The following is a 23,287-nucleotide window of genomic DNA, read 5'->3' on the forward strand; positions in this document are numbered from 1 at the left end:
TGAATTATTCTAAGCCATGTAATATTAAGAACAGTAGAGACATCTTCATGTTTAAAGAGCAAGTTGTGGGATTCATCTCAATTATCTTTACCAGCTCTGACATTACATATCTCATGTAAACTTGTAATTTTAGACCTTGTGTATAGTCCATGAAGAAAAAGGGCCACCTTCGAAGTATTGTTCATCCCACTTGTTTCCAAACAGCTGCTCTAAGGTGTCTTTTTCTTTCACTGACATTAGAGGGATCCTTGATCATCACCTGACAGTAGACACGTGATTTTTTACTTTTAAATTTAGATGGGTGAATCCTTATCCATAACAAAGAGTTGAGTAAAGGCCAGAGACTTCAGTCCTCTGTACAGCAGTCTAACAAATGCTCTGTATGATTTTCATATAGACATTTCAGCGGTTAATTTCAAAATTAGCAGATCTTGTTAAATGTCTGGCTCTTGTCCATCTTCCATTTCCTCCTCAAGCAAGTATAACTTTCCAGCCTCTGTAGAGAGGTTTGGACTTCATGAATAAAATTCAAAATAAAATAGTACAGTAGGATTGTTGTTAATTCGGCTTAAAGTGGAATCAAAGTGTTTCTGAAAAAAAAAATTCAGCTCAAGTAAAATTATTTACAGTACAAATGCACAGGAGTTCTTGGGACTAATATTTTATGGTGGGTGGAAGACTGTTACTGCTGGGTTGTTTTCAATAAGTCATTTTCTTAGTCTTGTGCCCTACTTTTCTGGCATATCAATGAATATCAGGATAGCTTATGAGGCTTTCAGGTTAGGGTTAATACTAAAACCAATCTTTTCCTCTCAGATACTGGCCTCTGGATATTTATTTCCCTTCCTAGGACTATCATCAAAAGTAACTGGATATGATTATGTTGTGAAAATTATAATATCTGTGGGAAAAGGAAAAAAAAAACTACATGAAAATCTGACAGCCACATAGTATACGTACTGGATCATGTGAGGAATAAAGACACCAACTCCCATTTCAGCCTCATTCATTGTGACAGCTGTTTTTCTCCATGCTCTCTTGTTCAAGGGTTTTACACAACTAGGCTGTAGCAATTAAAGTTAAACTGCTGCATGAAATTCATTCCTCCCTGTTAGGGAGTCCAGAAGTCTGGTTCATCCTCCCAGGATGTCCATTTATTGGTGTTGGGGAAACCATCACAGTTCCCCACCACTGCATAAGTAAACTAGATACACGCATGGACAAATTGCTGTCTTGCCTTGAGAGGTGCCCCTAAGCAGCTCTGATTACATGATTTGTTACTTTTTATATTCCCCTTTTCTACTGCCATGCTTTTTCCTCTGCCATGTTTATGCATTTGCAGATAAAGAACCTGTCCCTGTTTTTTTCTTTACTCAGTAGCTCCAATGTTGCTGATTTTTCATCCATATTCAGTATTTATGATAGGGTTGCCCTAGTAGTTGCTGCCTTGGTCAGCAATGCTGTTAAGGTAGTACCTCTGTGCTGTTTATCAAGTTGCTATCTTGTTAGTGTGCCACAAGCCAAGGTTAGCCATCCATGAATGCATTACTTCCATCTTTCTATTTGTCATGTCTGGTAATGTCTCACATTATTGTCTCATTAGTGTAGGTGCAGTTCAGATTTGACAGTTTGCACCCAGGAGCCAGCCTAGTGCAACTGTTGGTGGAAACACTTTCTCTTTCATCTGCTTGGTCTGAATTACCAGACATACTCCTCACAGTCAACAAGAAGTAGATTTTAGGGAAACATCACTCTTAACCTGCTTTCTGCCTGCCCTTCACCTCTTAATACGACCACAAAATACTTGCACGTGGTCCAGACTGTTGCTACGTCTTCTGGCATATTGCTCTCTATTTCACCCTTGGCTACCCTGCAATGGTGACCCAGAGCGGGAAATACTCATTAACCTGGCTGTCCTGGGCGAGATGATGGCCTGCTTTTTGTTGACTTTTTCCATTCTGTGCCTCTACTGGCCTCTGAGCAATGTGGAGAAGCTGCCCAGAAGGGGTTAGTTACTATATGCGGGCAAGTCTTCCTGGAGATCATTCATCTCCCATTTACCCAGATTACCTGTGTAGCAACTTGACAGTGAGAACTGGTTGGATGAGAATGGCTACATTAAAAGTATCTGAGACCTATGCCAGATATTTTGTGGGGAAGATGCTGTTCGCCCAGCTAGAAGATAAAGAGTTCAAAGAGGTTGTGTGCTCCACCACCTGGCTTAATTCAGGATGACACTCTGGAGACAGCGTGCAAGATCATCTATAGAAGTTTCCTGTTAATACAAAGGCCAAATAAATATTTATGTGTCATGATAGAAATGCATCTTTCAGGTTTCCCAATTATTGTGTAGGAAACAATGAGCAGAAGTAGAAAACTGCCTTGTCAAGTTCCTGAAGTAGTACTGCTGTTGCTGCTCATCTGTTCGGTGAATCTTCCTCCTTGGGCTCACACATGCAGTAGCAGGGCATTAGAGATTATTTTCTTCCTGAGGTAGAAGAAAAGAAACCCACTCACAAGGAAGAATTTCTAGAGTAAGTAAAATGACAGCATATCTGGTTTCATTTATCTGTCTAGTATCAGCTTACATTTCCATGCCATCAAACCATCATGTAATATTGCAGTGTGAGACAGCATCAGCAAGCCAAGCAAGTAAAGATTTAATTATGAGCATTAGAACTAGATTTCTCAATCTATAGAATAATACATCTACTTCTACATACAGGTGGCTCTTGATATGTCATAAAACATATCACCATACTAAGTAATAAGAACTATACAGTAATCACTCTCATGAGAAAAAGAGACTTTGCACCCTGAACCTCATGATTTATTTCTTATTGGCAGTTTAGTAGGACAATAGGTGGTACATAAGACAAAAAAAGGGATGATTGTTTGAGTTCAGGTTTGACCTAATTCCAAATTTGGAATGAGTGTAGGGGTTTTGTTTATTTTTAGCATGGGCCATTGTTTCTGGAAATGCCAGCAAGTGGCAAGCTGAACATATTGTCACAGTAACAGTGCTATGCAAACAAGATAGCTCTTTGGGTATAAAGTGAAGGGCCATCAGAGACTGTCCTTTAAGTTGTTCTTGTAGGTAAAACCAGCCCTCATGCATGCCAGTTTAGACCAGAAATTTATCAAAGAGAGAGATTTAACAAATCATTTGGCAAATATATTTACAAGACAAGAAATAAGACTTTGGGATCACTTCATTACACATTCTTTGTTTAAATGTAGCTTGTCTATCCTAACTCAATTACAATTCTGTTTCTGTGAAATATTTTGCTTTCCATACAAATTGCTGAAAAAATTTTCAAAATGTCAGTACATGTTAAGCACTTAGTATTCATGGGATCTTCTGAAAAGCCCATCTGCTATGCAAATTAATATCTAAGAGTAATTTCTGAATGGAAATTTATAGAGGTTCAGAAAAACAATTAGTATGTTTACCTTCCAGTGATTTCCATAAAATACTGATTTTTTACTTGAATACTTTATGCAATGAGGAATGATTTCCCAAGCTGAAGTCATACTCATTACAACTCATAATAACAATATATTATTTGCTTATTAATGGAATTGAATTTTTTGCTCTTTCTTCTATCAAGTTTAATTCTCAGTAATGGAAAATATGTTTGTTTGTTTAATTCTTCATTAAGCATGTCCTGTGTGATTGTGTTATTCCCCACCCTGTGGGATGAGGTGACTTTTTTCTCAATTGCTTTTCAGGAGTGTGCGTCCCTGCTAACTCTTTCTGTCCTGTCCCCTAGTGCATCTGGTGGACATCTGGAATGTGATAGAAGCCTTGCGGGAAAATGCACTGAACAACCTGGATCCCAACATTGAACTGAATGTAGCTCGCCTGGAAGCTGTGATTTCAACTATCTTCTACCAGCTCAACAAACGCATGCCGACGACCCATCAAATCAATGTAGAGCAGTCCATCAGCTTACTACTCAACTTCTTGCTAGCGGCCTTTGATCCGTAAGTCTACCCCTTTTCCCTCGTCTCCCAGCTGGCGAAAGGATTTTACTGGGTCCAGAAATATTTTTGGAAAAACAACTGAACAAGCTAAATTCTGACCCAAATAATAAGCATGTGACTAGTGCTAACTAGGGAGAGAACCTAAATTAAGGACCTCTGCTTTCTTTTCTGTTGAGCCAAATTCAGCACAACCATGTTTTCATCCAGTTACTCACACTTGTTCCAGTTCATATCAAAGACGAATTATCTACAGAAACAAATTTACATCCACTCCTAATTTGCCTTGTTATTTATTGACACACCAGTGGCTGACTCCACTGCAATGCCTCTGCAGCAGTACCATGGGTTAATAGATCATTATTTTGAAAGAGCTCATTTTCCTGCAAGTTCTTGCAGCTGTAAGCAATTTTTTTTTCTGGCACATGCCAGTGCAGCATGATTTTGAAACCGTGACAGAAACAGGATAAAGACCTGGAGGTAATGCCTGAAATTCATGTTGTTTATTACTGCATGGGACCTGTGTTACAGAACAGATAAGTTCAAGATACAGTGAGCCACTTATCTTAATGACTATACTGTATATACATATTACAGTTTCTGAATGCATAGTCGTCAACCCATATTGCGATATTTGCAGTCCTTGAACCCAAATTATTGGAGAGAAGTGGTTAAGTCTGACAGATCCAGGTGACCTAGTGGCTTTTTATGGCCTATATTTTGAAAATTCATCATCTGAAAACATTTGCCATGACTATTAAAAGGATGCTGCCCCTCTCCCCCTCCCTCTTTCCCATGTTCTCGCTAGAGGGGCCTAGTGCTGAGTACTGTGCACCTTTTGGAGCCAGACCAGCCAGCAGCTCAGTCGCTATGGCAACAGGGAGAAAAAGTAGATGTTCCACATGACAGGGCTGCAGCCAACCTCCCCTCCAGCCCCTCCAAGGAGGGGAGAAAAAAAAAAAGCCAATCTGTTGTGAAACTGTGGCCTTCAGGAATATCTTTCTCCCCTCAAGGGCAGTAAAAGAAGGAATGGACATTTTAATTTATACCACTGCGGCTTTGACAAGAGCACTAAAATGAAATTTAAATGACCAGACACATGCATTGGTGCATGCTGCAAGCTAACTGCTTCCTGGCTGGTAAACACAAGGAAAGACCCAGGAGCATGGAAGCAAGACCTGTAATAACGTGTTTGTTTTGTAGCTCACTGTAAAGGGGTAAAGCTCTCGGCTAGATGTCAAGGCTACTTGCAGCAAAATGGAGGAGAGGATTTTACTCCCCTGTAGGGAAACAGAGAATGTGCTTAAAGGGCATGGTTTTGCTTTCGCTTGAAAATATCCCATGTGCTGTGGGTTGTGACCCATTCCTGCTTTACGTGTAGCTCCCTTCCCTCCCCTCCCCTGCAAAGCAGCAGAAAGGTCCTTCTCTGCTGAAGGCTACGAGTTGGTAGAAGGACAAGCAAATTCTTTTCGTGTGATCCCATGCTCACAGATAAGCAGTACATTGCATATAGGGGAAGCAGGAGGGGAACTATGAGGCAGAATTGAGTCTTTTTATCACTCTCCCCCCACTTACAGAAACCAGACAGTTAAACTAACTTGCCGGCAGCCTTCTGCAATGCAAAAACAGGGCTTACTAAGTGCAAGAATCATACTGAAATCAGATTGATCACCTCTATATAATCCTGGTTTTGATCTGGATTCACCCTTCTCTTTCTTAGCCTTGTACTTAAAGACATGTTGGCCTGCAAAAATGCTATCCAAATTTCTGTTATTTTTCATGTTGATTAATAAATGTTAATATGATAACATTAGATTCTGTGAACGCAGACAACAACATAAAAAAAACCCAGAACTCTGAAAAACTCAGAACAGCTTTATAAGACCAAAACAATAATCCAAGACCAAATAACTCTTCACTATAAATGAGAAGGCTGTTCTAAGTGAATATGGTTGGTTTTGGTGTTTGTGGCTACATAGGGCAGTGGCTGCTCCTGTTGTACTGTGGGCAGATCCAGAAAAGGTTGTGTGGTTTCTCATGTCCTGTTTGAAATGCAAAGATCGAGTGTGCAGAAATCGAGTCTGCATCTTAACATATGTGAAGGGATCACAAGGGATGAGTTAATGTGTGATTTAAAATCTAATACGCTCACAACTGTCTCATTTATTTAGTTGTAGTTAATAAATACTGCCCTGTGTGTACTGTGCTGGCTGAAGAGCCTCCAAGCATTAAACAGAGCTTCTTCCTTTGTTTATAGCCTGCTGAAAACCTGGCAAGTTTCTCTACCTTCTATGAGGGAGTGTTTCCCTAGGCGTGCAATACAGATGTCTTCTTGGTAACTAGAAACTTAAGAGGAACCAGGGTGCAGTGCTATGGCACGTGGGCCAGCTTGTCCACTGCCTGTGCTGACCATTTATAACATTTTTTTCATTATTTTTCACAGTCTTGGGGATTCATTAGGACTACAAATAAGTGTATTTCCATGCTGCTCAACCCTGGCGGGAGGAAAATGTGGGGAGGAATTATAGTCTATAAGATTTCACTTGACACTGATCCTGGTGCTCCCTTATGCTAAGCCAAGCCCAAAGTGAGCCTTATAAAACAACAAGTTAACAAAATCAAAATTCATGAACAGAAATGCCATTCAAATTTATTTGCCACTAGTGTATGAAAGAGAGCATCACGTAATAGAGGACCCCAACAGTCCAAAAACAGTGAGTAGAATGAGATGGTCAGACTTTAAAGAACCTGGACAAAAACATGCCTGGGTTGTGTTTATAACTACATGTTAAAGTTGAACAAGAGCTTTTGCTTCAAGGTCTACGGTGATTACCTGGTTTTGTGAAATAATAGCATACTTCCTTCACTGGCTTACAAATGCTATATAAAAAGTTGAAAAGTTCAAACCTCTCTGAAAAACTCATCCCAGGCCCATGTCAAAGCCTGTACAGGCAGCTAGGTGGAATGTCAGCCTCATTCAATCAAGTCATTCCCAAAAAGACTCTTTTTAAACACACTGTAAAATATTCTGTGCTAGATCGTCTTCAGCACTGACTCAGTATTGTGACACAGCTGTTTCTGCTGCAAAGTTTAACTGAGAAGATCAGAGCTGATTTTTTTCTGTCCCTTGACATACCTGTCCTATGAATGGAGCTGCAAGCTCTGGGCTGTGGAACAGACTCAAGCTACCTGGAAGGGCTTGACTTCTACAAAGAAAAGAGGAAATAGTCATGCCCTTGTTTAATTAAATGCATGTTTGAACCACTCAGAATTCAATACATGAAGGTGTTCATAGAATCATAGAATCATAGAATAACCAGGTTGGAAGAGACCCACTGGATCATCGAGTCCAACCATTCCTATCAAACACTAAACCATGCCCCTTAGCACCTCGTCCACCCGTGCCTTAAACACCTCCAGGGAAGGTGACTCAACCACCTCCCTGGGCAGCCTGTTCCAGTGCCCAATGACCCTTTCTGTGAAGAATTCAGGAACTGGCTTGGAAGTAAAACTTCTTGCTTGTCCATCTGTTCAGAACTGTGAAGTATTTAATTCCCTCTCTTCTTCACCTTCACTAATCCCTGAAAGCCGTACAGGCCAGCTTGCTTTTATGAAGGAAATCCAGCAACAAGGTGCATTTCAGAGGTTTGGTCATTATGCATTTTGCTCTCCTTAATGAAAGGATTTTGCTTGATTCTGATAAAATTTCCTCTCTGAAACCTGCTTGTGAAAATGACACTTGATAATTACAGCCTCTGACATTTCAGAATTGGTTCCCTGATGAAGGTGGGCAGGAGGAGGCCCACTAATAACCGAAGAAATTCTGTTTCTTTTGGAAAAGATAACTTTAAGTGTTAGGGGAACTCCAATTTGTGCCTAGTTAATGAGAAAAATTGTATTTTCTCAATGTCCATTTCATGGGACACATAACGCTGTTTCTAAAGATGTGATGTTATTCCTTTATAGCTTTCCACACCATATGGCTGTCTCAGTATGAGCATTGCTAGACATCCTGACAAACATCAGTGTCATCCATTTGGTACTCCTCACTGACCTGAAAGGCAAATTCAGGCCCTGGAGCTGGACTTAGCTTTGTGTATGGTCTGTGGATTTTATCAGACAGTCCATGGGACTTCCTTGGTCTGGGGGAAGAATGTCTCTCTCTCTCCAGACACACATTTGAAGAGGAAACATTATGCTCTGCTCTGATGTCTAAAAGCATGTATTATTTTTTACTCTTTTTTCCCCAAAGCGGCAGGCCATCATTCCCTTTTCTAAGGACTTCATCCTGTGTTGTTGCTAAGCGCACATCAGCTTCAAGGTTTGCTTTTGCCATCATTTGTGCTTCTAGTGCTCTTCTATAGGGATCTATCTGAAGAGTAAACTCAGTAAGAGAGTTGCTATATAAAATCAAAATATTTTCTGTCCACTCTTATTTCCACTAGTAAAATTATCTCTCTCTGCGTTAGTCAGCCTAAAGCTTCTTTCAAGGAGCACTGACTTCAGCAGAGATCTTTATGCTACTCTGAGTCACTGCTTCAGGATTTGCTTTTACGCAGCAAACATTTTGAGACCCCAGGTGCGTAGGCATAGCTTACGGCACTTCTGGATCCAAACGGTATTGGTTAGTCTTAGGCCTCACTATGCTATCCATTCATCAGTCATATATATCTATATATGCATATTTATATATATATGCACACATGCACACACACATAAATATCTGGGGGGCAAATTTAATTTATACTGGCTTTAGTGATGGTTTTATGAATACAAATGACCAATAGAAAATACACTGTCAAAACTAATCAGCTCTAACAGAGAGACTGAAGAGATAAATTAAATCCTTTTTTCTGTTCTCTGTTCTATCTCTGTTCTCTCTAACCATTTGAGGATGGGAAAAGCCAATGGCATTGGAGTGAAAAGCTGAAGGCAAGTTGATATGTGTCTGCCATTCTAGAATATAATCCTATCAGCAAATGTAACTAAACCTACTGGGAAAAATAATCTAAATCTCAAGCACTTCCACATGGGCTTTATTTTTTCCTCTAATTCTTCTATTGCTTCTTAATAGTGCCATTGCTTCCACTTAGTATTTATTTTTCTTTAGTATAACAGCCCTTTTAAAGGCAGGTGAAATCCTCATGATGAAACAGTGCAGAAAATTTCTGAAGGTGGAAAGAGTAGCACACACAAGAAGAATACAATATGACTGGATTCTCAGCCATAGCAACACTAGGCCCTCGTTACACAAAGCAGGGCATGATTTAGTGGTAGGCTTGGCAGTGTTAGGTTTATGGTTGGACTCAGTGATCTTAATGGTCTTTTCCAACCTAAATCATTCTGTGATTCCATAACGAAGGATGGAAATACGGAAGACTGGAAATTCCGGTACTGTGGTTTTAATCTTACAAAACCAGTCACAGAAATCACAATGTACTGAAAATGTGGATGAAAGCTAGCATTAGAAAACATAGGAAAGAGTTATTTCTTAAATGCTGAAGTAGTGAATATTTCTTTTTGTCTCTATCTCCAGTTGATTTTCTGACAAAAGATTGAATTTTAAATGAGTGAAAAGAATGTTTAGAATTCCTTTATATTGCTATTGCCAGTGCAGTTAGACTTTCTTATGTAAGACGTAATTATATATATATTTTTATCAGGAAATCTCTTATAACTCTGATGTTCACTGACCGAGTAAAGACTGAAGGTCACAGAAACTCCACTTCCAAAAAAAATGACACAGAACTTTACTATCTGATCCCATCATTAGCCCTGTCAGTAGAACTTAGAAGGAGACGTGGATGCTATTTTGCTATGCTCACAAACATTGGCTGACTGTGTCTTTTTTGAAGCATGACTACATGTTCTTATTAAATGCTATGTCATTAAATAGGCACAAGGGAAGCTATTAAGGAATGCTAAGGAGTTTGGACGACAGATAAAAGTTGTTCCAGTGCAACTGTGGACTCTTAATGCCTTATAATAAGACACTGAGAGTTCCAAGAAAAATCACGTTTCACCGTTTGGATTCCAAAAATAATGAACATTAAAAAGCAGATGAACTTAGAAAGCATGTTTATTCTTATCTTTGGGAAAGGACAGAACATTACAGCATTTTTTTTTCTGCCATTCCTGTCAACACTGGATTTAGTTTTGTCTAAACTGGGGGAGACAGGTATTTTAGGAGCTAAGAGTGCCTTACAGTGTGTGAAGTCATGTATGACTCAGGCTGCTCAAATATACCAAGGTTTCTGTAACGGCAGGTAGTCACTGGGGACCATCATGACTGTAGAGGGAGGACGAGGATAGGAAGAAAAGCAATAAAGTTAAGCCTTTGCATACTTCAAGACAGTTGAAGGAAAAGTCGGCAGTGTGCTAAAGGTGAACACTGCGTCCTGAGAGTACAGTGTATGTTCTGATCATTCCAGGGAGAAAAGAAAGTCTTTTATTTTTTACTTGAAAGTGGATTTACAGAAAAAAATAAGTCTTTTTGCCCCAAGACTTTCTCCTGTATGCATTTGGGATTTAATAGCGTTATACGTTTTAAATTGAAAGTGAAGGCATAACCTCAACTTGAATAAACCAGGGATGAATCTTCTACGTATCACAACAACGTCCTTTGCTCATTCTGGATGCAGGTTTATTCCCTATTTTTCACCATCTTTCAGGGTGGGTCAAGTGTGTTATTTAAAAGGCAGTTGTCAGGACTTATTAAGAGATAGAATATGCAGCTTCTGCAGTTGTGAGAGACCTTTCTGCTTTTCACTTTTGTTCCCAGTGTTGATTTTGTATGTATCTGCAATCTTCTAGGGACAGTGCACTTAGGATAGGGAGACCATGAGAGTGATAGGTACCTTCCAGTGCTACTGTGGCACAAATAGCAGTAATAATCATCACCTTAATGTATAATGAGATAAAAAGTTTAATACCAAGCTTCATATACCTAATAAGTCTGTTCTGAAATCTTTACAGAACAATGTACTGATGTGTATTCCCGCAAAACAAACTTTGATTTTAAAAGTCTTGTTTCTTTTTATGTCAATCCACGTATAGTGTGCCTTACAGTGTGTCATGTCAATGATATATATTTTAAATTGAAAGAGGTCCATATTACAAAATGGATGTTTGAAACATATATACTTTCTACTTTTGAACAGGGAAGGACATGGTAAAATTTCCGTTTTTGCTGTCAAAATGGCCTTGGCAACTCTTTGTGGGGGGAAGATCATGGACAAATTAAGATGTAAGTGTTTTGGATGACACATTTGACCTGTTAATGATTGTTGTACCTGAAGAAGTAACAATGCAGGTAGGAAAAGGGGGAATTAGGATACATTATAGTTTCTCTGCTGGGTTTTGGATTTGCACTGTATGTATCTCAAAGTAAATCCAGCTGAATGTTTGATTGAACACACCGGACTTCATAGTTTCAAAGCCACATCGCGTATATCAAGGTTCTGATTTTTAGATTTTTTTTCTTTGGGATGATTGAATTCAGAATACAGGTGTCTCAAACGTTTAACATCATGAAGCATCATCTAGCAATTTCTTCAGACTTTAATAATATCTCTGATGTGGTAATAGTATCACTATTTCACATGCAGAAGTGCGATATATTTATGCACTATTTATATTTCTTCCCTCAGGGCACATACTAATTCCATCGATTTTAGAGAACAGATTCTCATTTTACAGGGCTTATTCCCAGTTCTCCAACAGCCAGGGCATGGTTTACTTGTAGCTGCAATGAAAGTCTTTCTGTTTAGTGCTGTGATGTCTGTAGCTTCGGTCCAAAAAAATCGTTTTCCAGCCTTTATGACCAAAGAATTAATGTCAACCTTCTGTTTCCGCTGAGCCTTCTATCACAGCCAAGGAAAATTGAGTTTACAAATTGTTGACTGTTAGAATAGACAAGAAGAAATCCCAGGTGTTCATTTAGTCTTCCAAATTTGGTGCCATTTATTAATACATCATTTCTGTGTAGAAACTCAAATACAGACTGAACTTAAAATAAAAATCTAACACTGTTTTACATTGAACACTTTGTTCCCTAGACTGCTTTAAAAACAGGAGCAGAGTCTATCCAGTGGAAGGCTGGAGTACAATGCTGATTTTTTGGGTCAGTAGTCCCAGTGTCCTGTTGTCAGAATTTCCCTTCCAGATTCTTAGAAATGAAGCAGCTGTTATGACAGCCTGAAAAATGATAAATGTTGCTTAGTCTATGATCCCCTGCTAAGTTTAGGATAATTTTAAACAAGGGGAAAAGTAAAAACTGAGAAACGTGCACCTCTGGAATAATAAAACTGATATTTTTACACATGAACAAAAAAGAAAAAATGGAGAAGAGTGAAAAGTAATGCATTTGGAAGACCTCCAGAGCTTTCTGTGTCCAAAACAATATTAAATGACTTAGTGAACTCATTGTCAAGATTTAGATTTGACATGGTACACTGGCAGTAGGCAAAAAGCTGATGTATATCTTGTCAAATTTGATCCTTCTTATGTGATTAAATTACTGCCTTGTGCCGTGCATCGAACTTTGCTTAAAAAAATGACCACGTGTGATGAAAAGCAGCAGAAACACTTCAATATCAAAACCAGCTACGTTTTTATATGTAAATCATTCTCTCTCTTTTCTGTTGACAAGGATTCAAACCAAAAATACAGTAGTAGTGGAGGTTTCCATAAACAGAACTTGATGTTTAGGGCTTCTGGTTCAAATCAGATGTTACTGAATTTCGAGCAAATCTGCAACTCTCACTGATTTTGTTGTGTCCTTTTCTTGTCTTCCCCACCACCCTCAGATATTTTCTCAATGATTTCCGACTCCAGTGGAGTGATGATTTATGGCAGATACGACATGTTTCTGCGGGAGGTTCTCAAGCTGCCTACGGCTGTTTTTGAAGGGCCTTCATTTGGTTATACTGAGCAATCAGCAAAATCCTGTTTCTCGCAACAGGTAAATGAACAGTGAGCATCCTAGACACAGGATTCCATTCACACTCTGAGCAGGTTGAGACTTTCTTCCTTTCTTATACATATGTGTATATTCGCCCTGAAAGCACATGGCTGAGTAGAGGGGAGGTTCACTTTGCTAATTTCTAGCATGTAGGTTAGGTGGTAGGAAGTTATTAAGTTCCCCGAATAACCATGGAGGAGAGAAAAGCTTAGTCAAAAAGTGATTCAGAGCAGAATTTTACCTTACATGTTCCTAATTAGGGAACCCGAGGAAACTAATATCCTAATTTAAGCACCTAAGTTATAATAGATACATTTAGGTAACATAAATGCATCAAGACATGCAGTCCTCTACTGCAGTTAATTGCTGCAACAAGCATATATGAGACACCGACTTCTTCATGTAAAGCTGAGCTTTCACCAGAAAATTAAACTGCATGTTTTTCAAGTGACGTGTACATACACAGGAAGTTTATGAGTGAGTAGAAAATTGTATTAAACTTTTATTGAAAATGGGAGTTGGTAGGTATTAGAAAATCCCTAGTCTCTTGCAGATATCATCAATGAATTAGGGTCGGGAAAGCAATTAATTTATCCTGAAGAAAAGACAAGATTTTTCCACAACTCACCAGACTTTGTAGATGCGCTGAATGGAATATGTTGCCTGCAGCTAATATCAGCACTTCAAAAGGTCCCATAATTGGAGCTGGTTGTCCACTTCTCCAGCAGAGAAAGAGAACTCCTCTGGCTCTGCCACACATCATATTGTATAATTCTGTAAATACAAAGTAAGGGAAGGTGCTGAAACTGGGAAAATGTTAGAAATAAAGCGGTATTTTCCTTCCTTCTCTTTATTTCTCCTTTTGCTAACTGAATACTATTGAACAAATAAATTGAGTGGAGCAGGACTAGTGTCATTTTCATGCAAATAGAGTCTTGTTTTTTGTTCTCCCTCAATTTCATCACTATTCAGTATGCACTCCAATCAACTGAAAGGCATTATTGAAATTCATTTATTGAATCATCTCCCAAATAATTTTAAATCATAAGATTTGCGTATGTGAATCTAGTCTTGTTTCACAGAGGGAGGCTTAAGACAGCGTTTCCTCTTATATTGAGGAATTTACATAGTGAAGTGACTTTTTGGTAGTTTTGTGTTAAAATAGTAAGAGTGTTCTTGCATGGCAACAGGGCATTCAAGCTTTTTATGTTGGACATGGCATTATTAAAGACCAACGAGCATTTTTTTTCTTTGAAAAAAATGTCATTCGGGCCTCACTTTCTATCTAAACAGAAGTGACACTTGCATTGACATTGTTTCCAAATGAGTGGACCAGCTGTACTAAGGTACCTTAAGAAATGAAGTCTCCAAATACGCATTAGATGGTTTAGTGCACAATCTCCATTTAAGCTAGGGAGTACTACTACATTTAAGTTAGAGCTACTGATGTAGGTGCACCGCAGATTTACACAGCTGTTGGTTTGCACTTGTAGGCAGTCGAGTGCTTTTGTAAATCTACTCTAATAATTCACTTAAATTCACTTTATGTCATTTTCATTACATCTTCACTAGGGATGAACCAGAGTTTTGTAATGAGACTCAAAACAACATATTCCTATGGTATGATAATAAATGATAGCCACAGTCTTAGTCACACCATGGGTTGTTCTTTCACTCTCTCATATTGCATTTAGTGTTATGAAAAGTTGATACCTTGGGATAAGTTTGGCACTCTTTCTTGTTATTTTCAGTATGGGTCACTTTTGCTCAACAGAAGTCTTTCAGCCCCCTGATACACTGATTCCTCAGTTTCAGGGAAAGAAAAACTTCTGGGAATGATCTTCTGCTCATGGTGTCAAATCCATTTCAGTTTGCATCTGAAAGAATTTTTCCTGTTGCAGAAATGTTTTATTATTCCCTATTGTACTTGTTTACTTAATCAAATCATGTATCTTCCTTCGTCTGTGAACCACTGCTAGATTGAATGGCTATTCAAAACAGAAACAACAGTGTTTTCTCATCAGCAAATTTATGGAACAGAAATGCCAGAGCAAGTAACTTAATGTTTCAGAATACAAATCTGCGGCTTTAAAGGGAGTTTTATAGCCACCACTTTCCCCCACGGGCAGATTAAATATAAAGTTATACTGCATTATAAAAAATACTTCTTATTTCTCTTTTTTTATCCCAAACTAAAAAGACAGACACTAACTTAGTTTTCTTAGCACTTGGCTAAGTGTTATTCCACAAACCTAGACTCCATCTGCATATAGCATATATTTAGAAAACAGCTTTCAGTTTCAACTTCCCAGCAGCTGAAAAAATCTGCTGGAGGAGAATATGCCTTTTAAAATTTGTAGAAACTGGTCCGGTCCTTTTAAGAGACACAGCTCTCTCTAATCCTTAAAATCAGTGACCGTCATGAAATTGTCAGTAAAGTTATATTGCTTTGTTCCAAAGTGTTTCTGTAGGCATGAGATAAAATTTTTTTAATATGTCTAATTATTTATTCTTTGTGCATGTTTGTTTGCTTGTTTGAGCAGAAAAAAGTCACATTAAACACTTTCTTGGATACTCTCATGTCTGATCCCCCACCACAGTGTCTAGTGTGGTTACCACTTCTGCATCGACTGGCAAATGTTGAAAATGGTAAGTAAGAACTTCTGCCAAAAGAGAGTTGCAAGAGTAAACTTTTGTGTGATGATTTTCTCACTCTGTAGATGGCTTTGTAGGAGCTACTGTACTGGGTTCGTTGACTCAATGTGCCGTTTTTACAGTCACTGGTAAAATATTTGAAGAATCCTGTTGATTGTTGGGCCAAGAATGTAGCTTAATTTTTGCTATGCTTAGGAAATTATCCTGATCACATCCTCTCCTCCTGTGCTCTGGATAAACAAAGAGCGATGGGACTTGGTCCATTCACATAATTACATTTGGTGAACTATCAAGGCTACAACATCTATTAGCTATGACATCTAGCAGCAGAGAAGGAACAGCTTGTCAGTTTCCGTTCATGCAGTATTCTTGGCTGGAGATGCCTAGTGTAGTGCAAAATACAGGCCAAAAGGTTTTGATGAAGGATCTCCTCCTAAGCTACATTGCCAGACAATACACTCTGAAAAAGAGCAAGGAAGTTCTCGATTTGTCCTTATCCTCTACTCGTGTGGATGACGAAGATTTAACTGTGAGATGCCTCTTTCTCGTCAAGGGTTGTCTTTCCCCAAAATGGAGAGATCACAGATATTAAGGCATGAAGGGACCAATAATCATTCATGTGATTATTGCAGAGTTTGTGTTGCGTGTCCCTGGATGGTAACTTCTTCTTCAGCCTTCCAAGTTTTTGAGCACCTGTGGAAAAGTTCACAGACTCACAAATGTATTCTTCTAGCCGAAGTCTTCGTATTCTGTTTCTATAGAAGGTGCTGCTACACTGAAAGTGGAGGGACAGAGATGGAGAACCATTGCATCCCATCGCACTGTCTACACCAACAAATTGTAGCCCACAAACTCTGTACGGTTCCTCATGGAGTTCTGGAAGAGTTCCCCAGCTCCAAAGCAGCCTCCTTCTGCTGTACATAAGGACCAGCACCACCAATATTAAATACGAAAAAAAAGACAAGACAAGAAAGATCATTTATATACTTGTACTGTTGAGGAATAAAAACATTTATACCATATTTCCTACAAGAAAATGGGACTGGAGAATGGCTGGCAGGAAGAGGGGTGCAGCCGTTTTTTGGTGTAAGAAGAGAAGGGTGAAGGTTTATGTATTCTTGTACTAAATAAATGCTTTTTCCACTTAAAGGCCCCAAAGAGGATAAGGTGAAGTTCCCAGGTTCATCTTGGCTACAGAGCCACGTATCTGCCCCACCTTCTTCATGCTCTTGTCATCCATCCTTGTCTCTCGCCAGCTTCACACTGTTCCCCAGCCTAGAGCACTAACTTTTCCTGCTGCAAAATTCTGACAAAGAATTAAAACCTTGAAACACTCAGCACTAATCCAAATCAGACTGAACCTTGCAATAGAAGAGCAGAAAGTGCCTGGGAACAATGGCGTGTTGCAGTATTGCCAGGAAGGGGCTTCCTAATGTTGTGTTTGGTGCCTTAGTGTGCTTAGTGACTTGAATTCTCACTACACTCAGCTTCTGAGCGGAATAAGGAACAGGACCACATGGGTACCTTCTATCACCAACTTTCCATATCTGGGCATCCAAAGTTTTGTTCAACACCATATATAGGTACCTAAACAACACCAGTTGTACAGATGAGACAGCAGTAATTAAGAGACAATTACAAGCCTAAGTACATTTTTTTGCTTCCAGTAATCAGACAGCTGAGTTTGCCTTTTCCTCTGAGGCTCAGCCTTTAACTCCTCACAGCCCAGCCAAACATTTAGCTTCCTCCAGTGGCACAGCTGAAGGATGCAGTGACTTTTCCCATGTATGAATTTCTTCTGAATCATGTATTCTTTTAGACACTGAACACAATTTTTGCTGCTATGAGACGGAGGTGCAGGTATCAGCTTAGAAATGTTGGAGGGTTTGAGGCCCAATTTAGGAAGCATTGCCCATGGCTCAGCACAGGTTGCTGGGTGGCTACTCAAGTTTTCATAGGCCAAAGCTGCGGGCAGCATCCGATGCTGCAGATTGCTAGAAACAAACAGAGTCACCCTTCCATTTGAGGCTTTGTCAGTAAACTTTTGCTGGGGGTCTCTGCTTTGGTTTGCGGCTCAGCATTTCTTTCTCCTCTGCAGTCTTCCACCCTGTCGAGTGTTCCTACTGCCACAGCGAGAGCATGATGGGGTTTCGCTACCGCTGCCAGCAGTGTCACAATTACCAGCTCTGTCAGGACTGCTTCTGGAGGGGCCATGCCAGCGGTTCCCACAGCAACCAGCACCAAATGAAAGAGTACACGTCATGGGTAAGGGAAGGCTCGCGTCTCACTGCAGACTGCTTTGCCCTCCAGCTGGCAGAGAAGCACCCGGCTGCAGCTCCAGGCAGTCATCCGGCACGGGCAGGCCAGGAGCTGGGCTGCTGGTTTGGATCGGCGACTCCATCAGGGAGGCTCCAGCCTTGGGAGCCATCGGGAGAGCACGGAGGTGGGAATGGTCTTTTCTGGGTGAGGATCTGGGGCACCTGTGAGGGTGTGTGCGGGGAGGGCAGTGCAGGATGGGTTGGCAGCAGGGCACCAGGTGCACAGCAGCTTCTCCCGTTCCCACAGGACTCACGGTAAAATCATCAATGGCTTGCTCTGTTTGGCTACATGTGAATGAAGTAATGAATACTTAATGCTCATTCATCAATATTTTCAGTTGAGTGGCTGCAGCATATGCGTAGCATTTGGGATGGTCCTGGCACTGTAGAGCATCATCACAGGATTAGATCCACAGTAGTGTTGACTGTAGAAAAACACACTTCAGTCTTTTAGTTGTTGAACAAAATAATTAGAATATTGTTTCTAAGCTGAAAGAGAAGTATGAACAGCTACATTAACCTTCTGTAAAGGGCATCAGACCTTGGGGAAAAGCTCTCCATGGACTGGAGCAAAGTCCCAACAGAAGTCCTGGGTCAGGGAGCATCCCCATCCTTCAGGGTTCAAATCCAGAGACCAACAGGAAAATCCTGACTAATCTCAAATATTACAAAGCATATTAATATTAAAAAAAAAACCCGATGCAGATAGCATTGAAGCAAGGAAGGGTTAAATTTGACATGGCTTACTCTGTATGCCAGTCATACAGCCCTGTGCTGCCTCCCAGGAGATCTGGGTCTGTAATTGTTTTTGTGGGTCCTAATTGCTGCTTGTTGCATAGACACAAATTGCTTGAGTTTTATCTCTGAAGAGGAGAGCGCCCACTACGTGGCTCTGACTCCATTCCTAATAGTAATTTGTGCCATCAAATCATGTTTTGCTGTAGCTAGGGAGCTGTAATTATAGGTAGGAAGTAATTGGAAAACTTAAGATTTCTACTCAGCAGAAGACAAAAACATGACTACATGCCTAGTGGTTTCAAATGTTTCCTTGTCAGAAATAAATGTTTTGCTTCAAGTTTGAAATTGCCTTTCTGTTGCGTTCATTAGCATTTGTTCAAACCTGGTTAGCATTCTCCATAAAGCATCCCTATTGAGCTCCACATGCACATTAAAGGTGTTCATGGGTGCAGTGGAACACAACTGTTCTCAATTCAGAGTGAAGTCCTATTTATAACGAAAGAGAAAAAGCCTGAACTTTGCATATTTCAGTTCATAAACATGAACTTTACGTATTTAGGTTGAATTTCTGTTATAGAAGTATTTCATTATTATCTTGATTGCAGTCATAAGTCGATGCAGGATGTGTGTGCACAAATACAATACCACTCCTGTAAATTTCCTGAAAGATTTTTAAATTTGTGCATGTAGAGTTGTGTTTTGGCAGAAGTGTAAGGGTGGCTACCTCTGTTTTACTGGCAGAGAAGCTGAATCACAGAGAGGTGGGTTGGATTCCTTGAGAATCTCTCACCCTAGATCTCTGAGCCCTTCCTTAGAAAAGTATTCAACTGCAAAGAGTGTCCAAACAAAACTAGAAAGCAGAAATTATTAATTATTCTTTTTTTTCAGACTCACTGATGGGATTTCAGGGTGAAAAGCAAGCTTCTAGTGCAGAGCCTCCCCATCTTTTGGGGATAGTGACAATACATCAGCCTCTTCTGGTGTGCTGTCGCCATGAAGAGGCAATTCCTGCCATACGTGTGTCTGAAATTTCCTGTTCCCCATCGTGGCAGGGGCTGCAGCAGCCACAGCGAGCTTCATAACAGCAGCTAAATAGTGCAGGGTGCTGGAGCTGTGGAGGGAAATACTAGCAAAGAGAATAAAATAGCAGCCTCCTGCCTGGCCCACAGTTTAGGTAGGAAACTGTCCCGTACGGCATATCTATATGGACAGGCATGCACAGGTTTGTTCTGCTTGCACCCCAAGCTGATGAGGCACAAGCCAGCTCCAGTCCAGGCAACACTTTATGTGGTCTTTCATTCAATATTACCTTAGTACAGTATTGCAAAAATGCTATGGCAACTGCATCTGTCCTTATAGATACACGCCCTCAAGCCTACTCTAAAGGCCCCTGAAGGTGAAAGTAATCTTTCCTCCAAGCTGAGCAGTCTTTGCTTTACTGGACTCTCGGAGCGGGAGGAGGGTAAGGGGGATATCTGTTGATCCATAGAGCTTCCTGTTGTTTTGTGCTTCCTATAGCAGAAACAGTATGCACCTTGCTTGTCCAGATTACCTCTACCTTCCTTGTTCCTCCCAGAAATCACCTGCTAAGAAGCTAACTAATGCACTTAGCAAGTCTTTAAGCTGTGCTTCCAGCCGTGAACCTTTGCACCCAATGTTCCCTGACCAGCCTGAAAAACCTCTAAACCTGGCTCATATTGTGTAAGTATCTGTGTGCTGTAGAGAAAGTAAGCTTTGTTGTAGGAGTTGCTTGCACAGAGTGTAGATACTATAGCTCTGAACGAAACAGAAGGCAGCTGTGGCGCATTGAGCTCAATGCATCGCAAGTGCAAATTTGCTGATAGGAGTATTTAGTATAAAAATTTTCTTCTGGTATGACTTCACTTGAAAGTCGGTGGGTAGATGCACGTAATCAAGTAATGGGGCTTGGTGTTTGTATGTCTCCATTCTCCTCAAGACATACCTGATACAGAGTTTCAGCACTTTGGGATATGTTCATGCTGAGAACATAGGTTTTGTCATCTAGAGACTCTGAACTTCAGTGTATCACAGGTGTGTCTTGACATGAAGCACTAGGGAAAAGTGAAGTCCTACCAGTTTTGTTGAAATCGGTGTCAGAGTTCACTGACTGTTGGGGCTGTGGCTTCATGCAGCCCTGAAGACTAGCTACATGATTCTGTGTAAGAGTTGTGTCTTTTACTGCCAAGTCAAAAGGTTCTGCTATCTTTACATTTTGATATTTTGGGAAAGAAAAGGTTTTTTTTGATATAGTAGTTTGTGTAACTACTTTTTCTCTACTGGAATCAAGAAATTCAAAGCAGGGAGAAAATGTATTTGTGCAGGGTAGGGAAATAATCACTTTAGAGGTTTTTTTTTCCTAAACTATGTCCACTGTCCATAGTGGCAGTTGATTAGATGTTCTCATTTATCAGGTGGTATTACCTTTGCTTCCTGAGTCCTTAAAAAAGAAAAAAAGTTACAGTTTCTGGGAAAAATTAAGGCACTGGTTGGAAGAAAGTTGCAAAGAAATTACCTTGGAAAAAATATTCCAAAGATACTGTCTCTAAAGTAGTTCTCTTGTTCTGGTATATGTCTGAAGAAAAGACCTTTCTTAACTACCTTCCCAGGGGCCCTAACTGAAGCCTTTCAGGCAGCAGCTATTAAAATTCTGTTTGCGTGCTGCATGTCCTTGTTACTGGCTGCTGGATCTATCCCGGTCTGTAATTATTATACGTATTTACTTTTGTCAGCAGTGAATCTGTACGTAGCATCTTTAAGGACAAGTGAATACAGGCCAATGAGGACTGTGACACCTCAAGAGTTCATCGAACCCGCCTGATATTTAATGGATAAATCACGCCAATGGTCCTACTTGTGTACTTACAGCAGAACTTTTTCAAGGCATAGGAAGTGCTCTGCTCTTCAGACACAAGGCGCCTCTGACAGATACATAGTGCCAAATCCCTGTTATGCTTGACTGTCAGTTAAAACCCATATACCTCTTTATGTAGGTGTAATGGAAGGATGTTCTTTAGAAGAAATCATCCAGAGTTGGATCTGCTGAGCTGCCCCACCGCTGTACATGGTATAAAAGCTGAGCTCTAATGTCAGTCAGCGATAATTTCACAGGGCAGATTTTGGCCATCCTTAAGAGAAATGGAAAGAGACAGAGAGCATGAAACTGAAAGAGAAGCCTCTGTTCCCTGTTGACTGGAGGCCCTCAGAAGCCTGGGGATATGTCAGAAGATAACAGGTAGTGAAAACTGGGTTATTGTGAATGGATGAAGTGCATTTAGGCAAGGCAAGGGGAAGGTACCATAACTGAGTAGGCTCTGTTCCAAGTCTTTGCTGTGAAATTAACATCTTCCCATCTTCCTAACTGCACAGACATAATTTAGGATGATTGGATATGAGAGTGAACCACCATCTATTTTGTTTTATGATAGAGTTTCTCTTTATTCATAGATTGAAGGTAATATAGCTTGGCAATATATATTGGTTATAATGATACATGAGTGAAAAACCTGTAAGTTGTGGAGGCAGCATGCTCTACAGCATAATTCACATAAATTAACTGAGGGGAGAGATATGCTACAGTACCTCATTGAGAATATCTTCTCGCTGATGTGATTTTTATTTTTAAACATAATGGAAGTTGAAAGAAACAGCTCTGGGAAGGAATCCAGGCAAGAGGGGCTTATATGTGCTTTTAATGGAAGAATCTTGGCAACAAAACAATATCCTTTTCTTAGCTTCTAGCTTAAATGGGGACACGTAATCTCTGCATTATTATACAGCCTTTCCTTTTCATCGTTCTTCCACCTTTGAGTGGAAGAACTAGAAAGAACTTTACTAGACAGAAAGACAGCATAGTTTTTCTGTTTTACTGGTGCCACACAAAATTTTTGGTTAAGCAGGAAACACATACATATGATTTGCAACAAAAAAGAAATGCGACAATGCAGAGATGACAAATGGCATGGGCAGTGAATTATGGAGGGATTTGCAAATGCGTTCTGCACTGGTCGGACTTCATTTCCGTCTAAGCCCATGGTAGCATTATTTTTGACATCAGTGTGAAGAGCACATGAAACACTTTGGAAGATTGCTCTTAGTTGATTTGGTTTATTACTTTGGGTATGTGTTTTAACATAATGTGCACTTATTGCATAGTATATGTCAATAGTATTAAGTGTTTTCTGCCTCCTTGAGGAAAGTTGAGTATCATCATCTCACTTCTATTAGGCGGCTTAATCAGTCACTTCTACAGGTTTAGAAATAATCTCATAAAGACACAGATTCATAGTCAGTTTTCCTTTGCTTTACCTTAAAGTCTGCTGTTCTTGTCCTATCACATCATTCAGCTGTATTCAAATGTTTGAACATTCATTTGATATAAAAGCTGAACCTGAGGAATGGGATAGTGGCCATCAGCCTTTAAGAAACTTGCATTGGGAAAGCTCAGATTAGTTTAATAGTAGTTTTCTTCCTATAGGAATTGACAAACTGATGCTAATGACAAAACCTTAGCAAAGCCTTGGAATTGTACATGATTAACTCTCTATGTTAATACCATCTGACATTTTACGCGTAGAGGCTCTGATGGTTTTTGCAGAATTAGGGTCATAAG

The 23,287-nt window shown here is 39.9% G+C and overlaps 1 protein-coding gene across 17 annotated transcripts in view; it reads left to right on the top strand.

Annotated features, from left to right (window-relative positions):
- Positions 1-23,287, top strand: part of DTNA (dystrobrevin alpha) — a 222,407-nt gene that overhangs the window by 147,811 nt on the left and 51,309 nt on the right. For all 17 annotated transcript variants that reach the window (XM_069854059.1, XM_069854071.1, XM_069854058.1 and 14 more), the window contains 6 exons: positions 3,774-3,987; positions 11,145-11,230; positions 12,792-12,946; positions 15,490-15,595; positions 17,700-17,866; positions 20,234-20,358. In XM_069854059.1, coding sequence (XP_069710160.1) covers positions 3,774-3,987; positions 11,145-11,230; positions 12,792-12,946; positions 15,490-15,595; positions 17,700-17,866; positions 20,234-20,358 — 853 coding nt within the window. The remainder of the gene's footprint in view (positions 1-3,773; positions 3,988-11,144; positions 11,231-12,791; positions 12,947-15,489; positions 15,596-17,699; positions 17,867-20,233; positions 20,359-23,287) is intronic.

The sequence above is a fragment of the Phaenicophaeus curvirostris genome, chromosome 3 (assembly GCF_032191515.1).
Source record: "Phaenicophaeus curvirostris isolate KB17595 chromosome 3, BPBGC_Pcur_1.0, whole genome shotgun sequence".
NCBI classification, from domain to species: domain Eukaryota; kingdom Metazoa; phylum Chordata; class Aves; order Cuculiformes; family Cuculidae; genus Phaenicophaeus; species Phaenicophaeus curvirostris.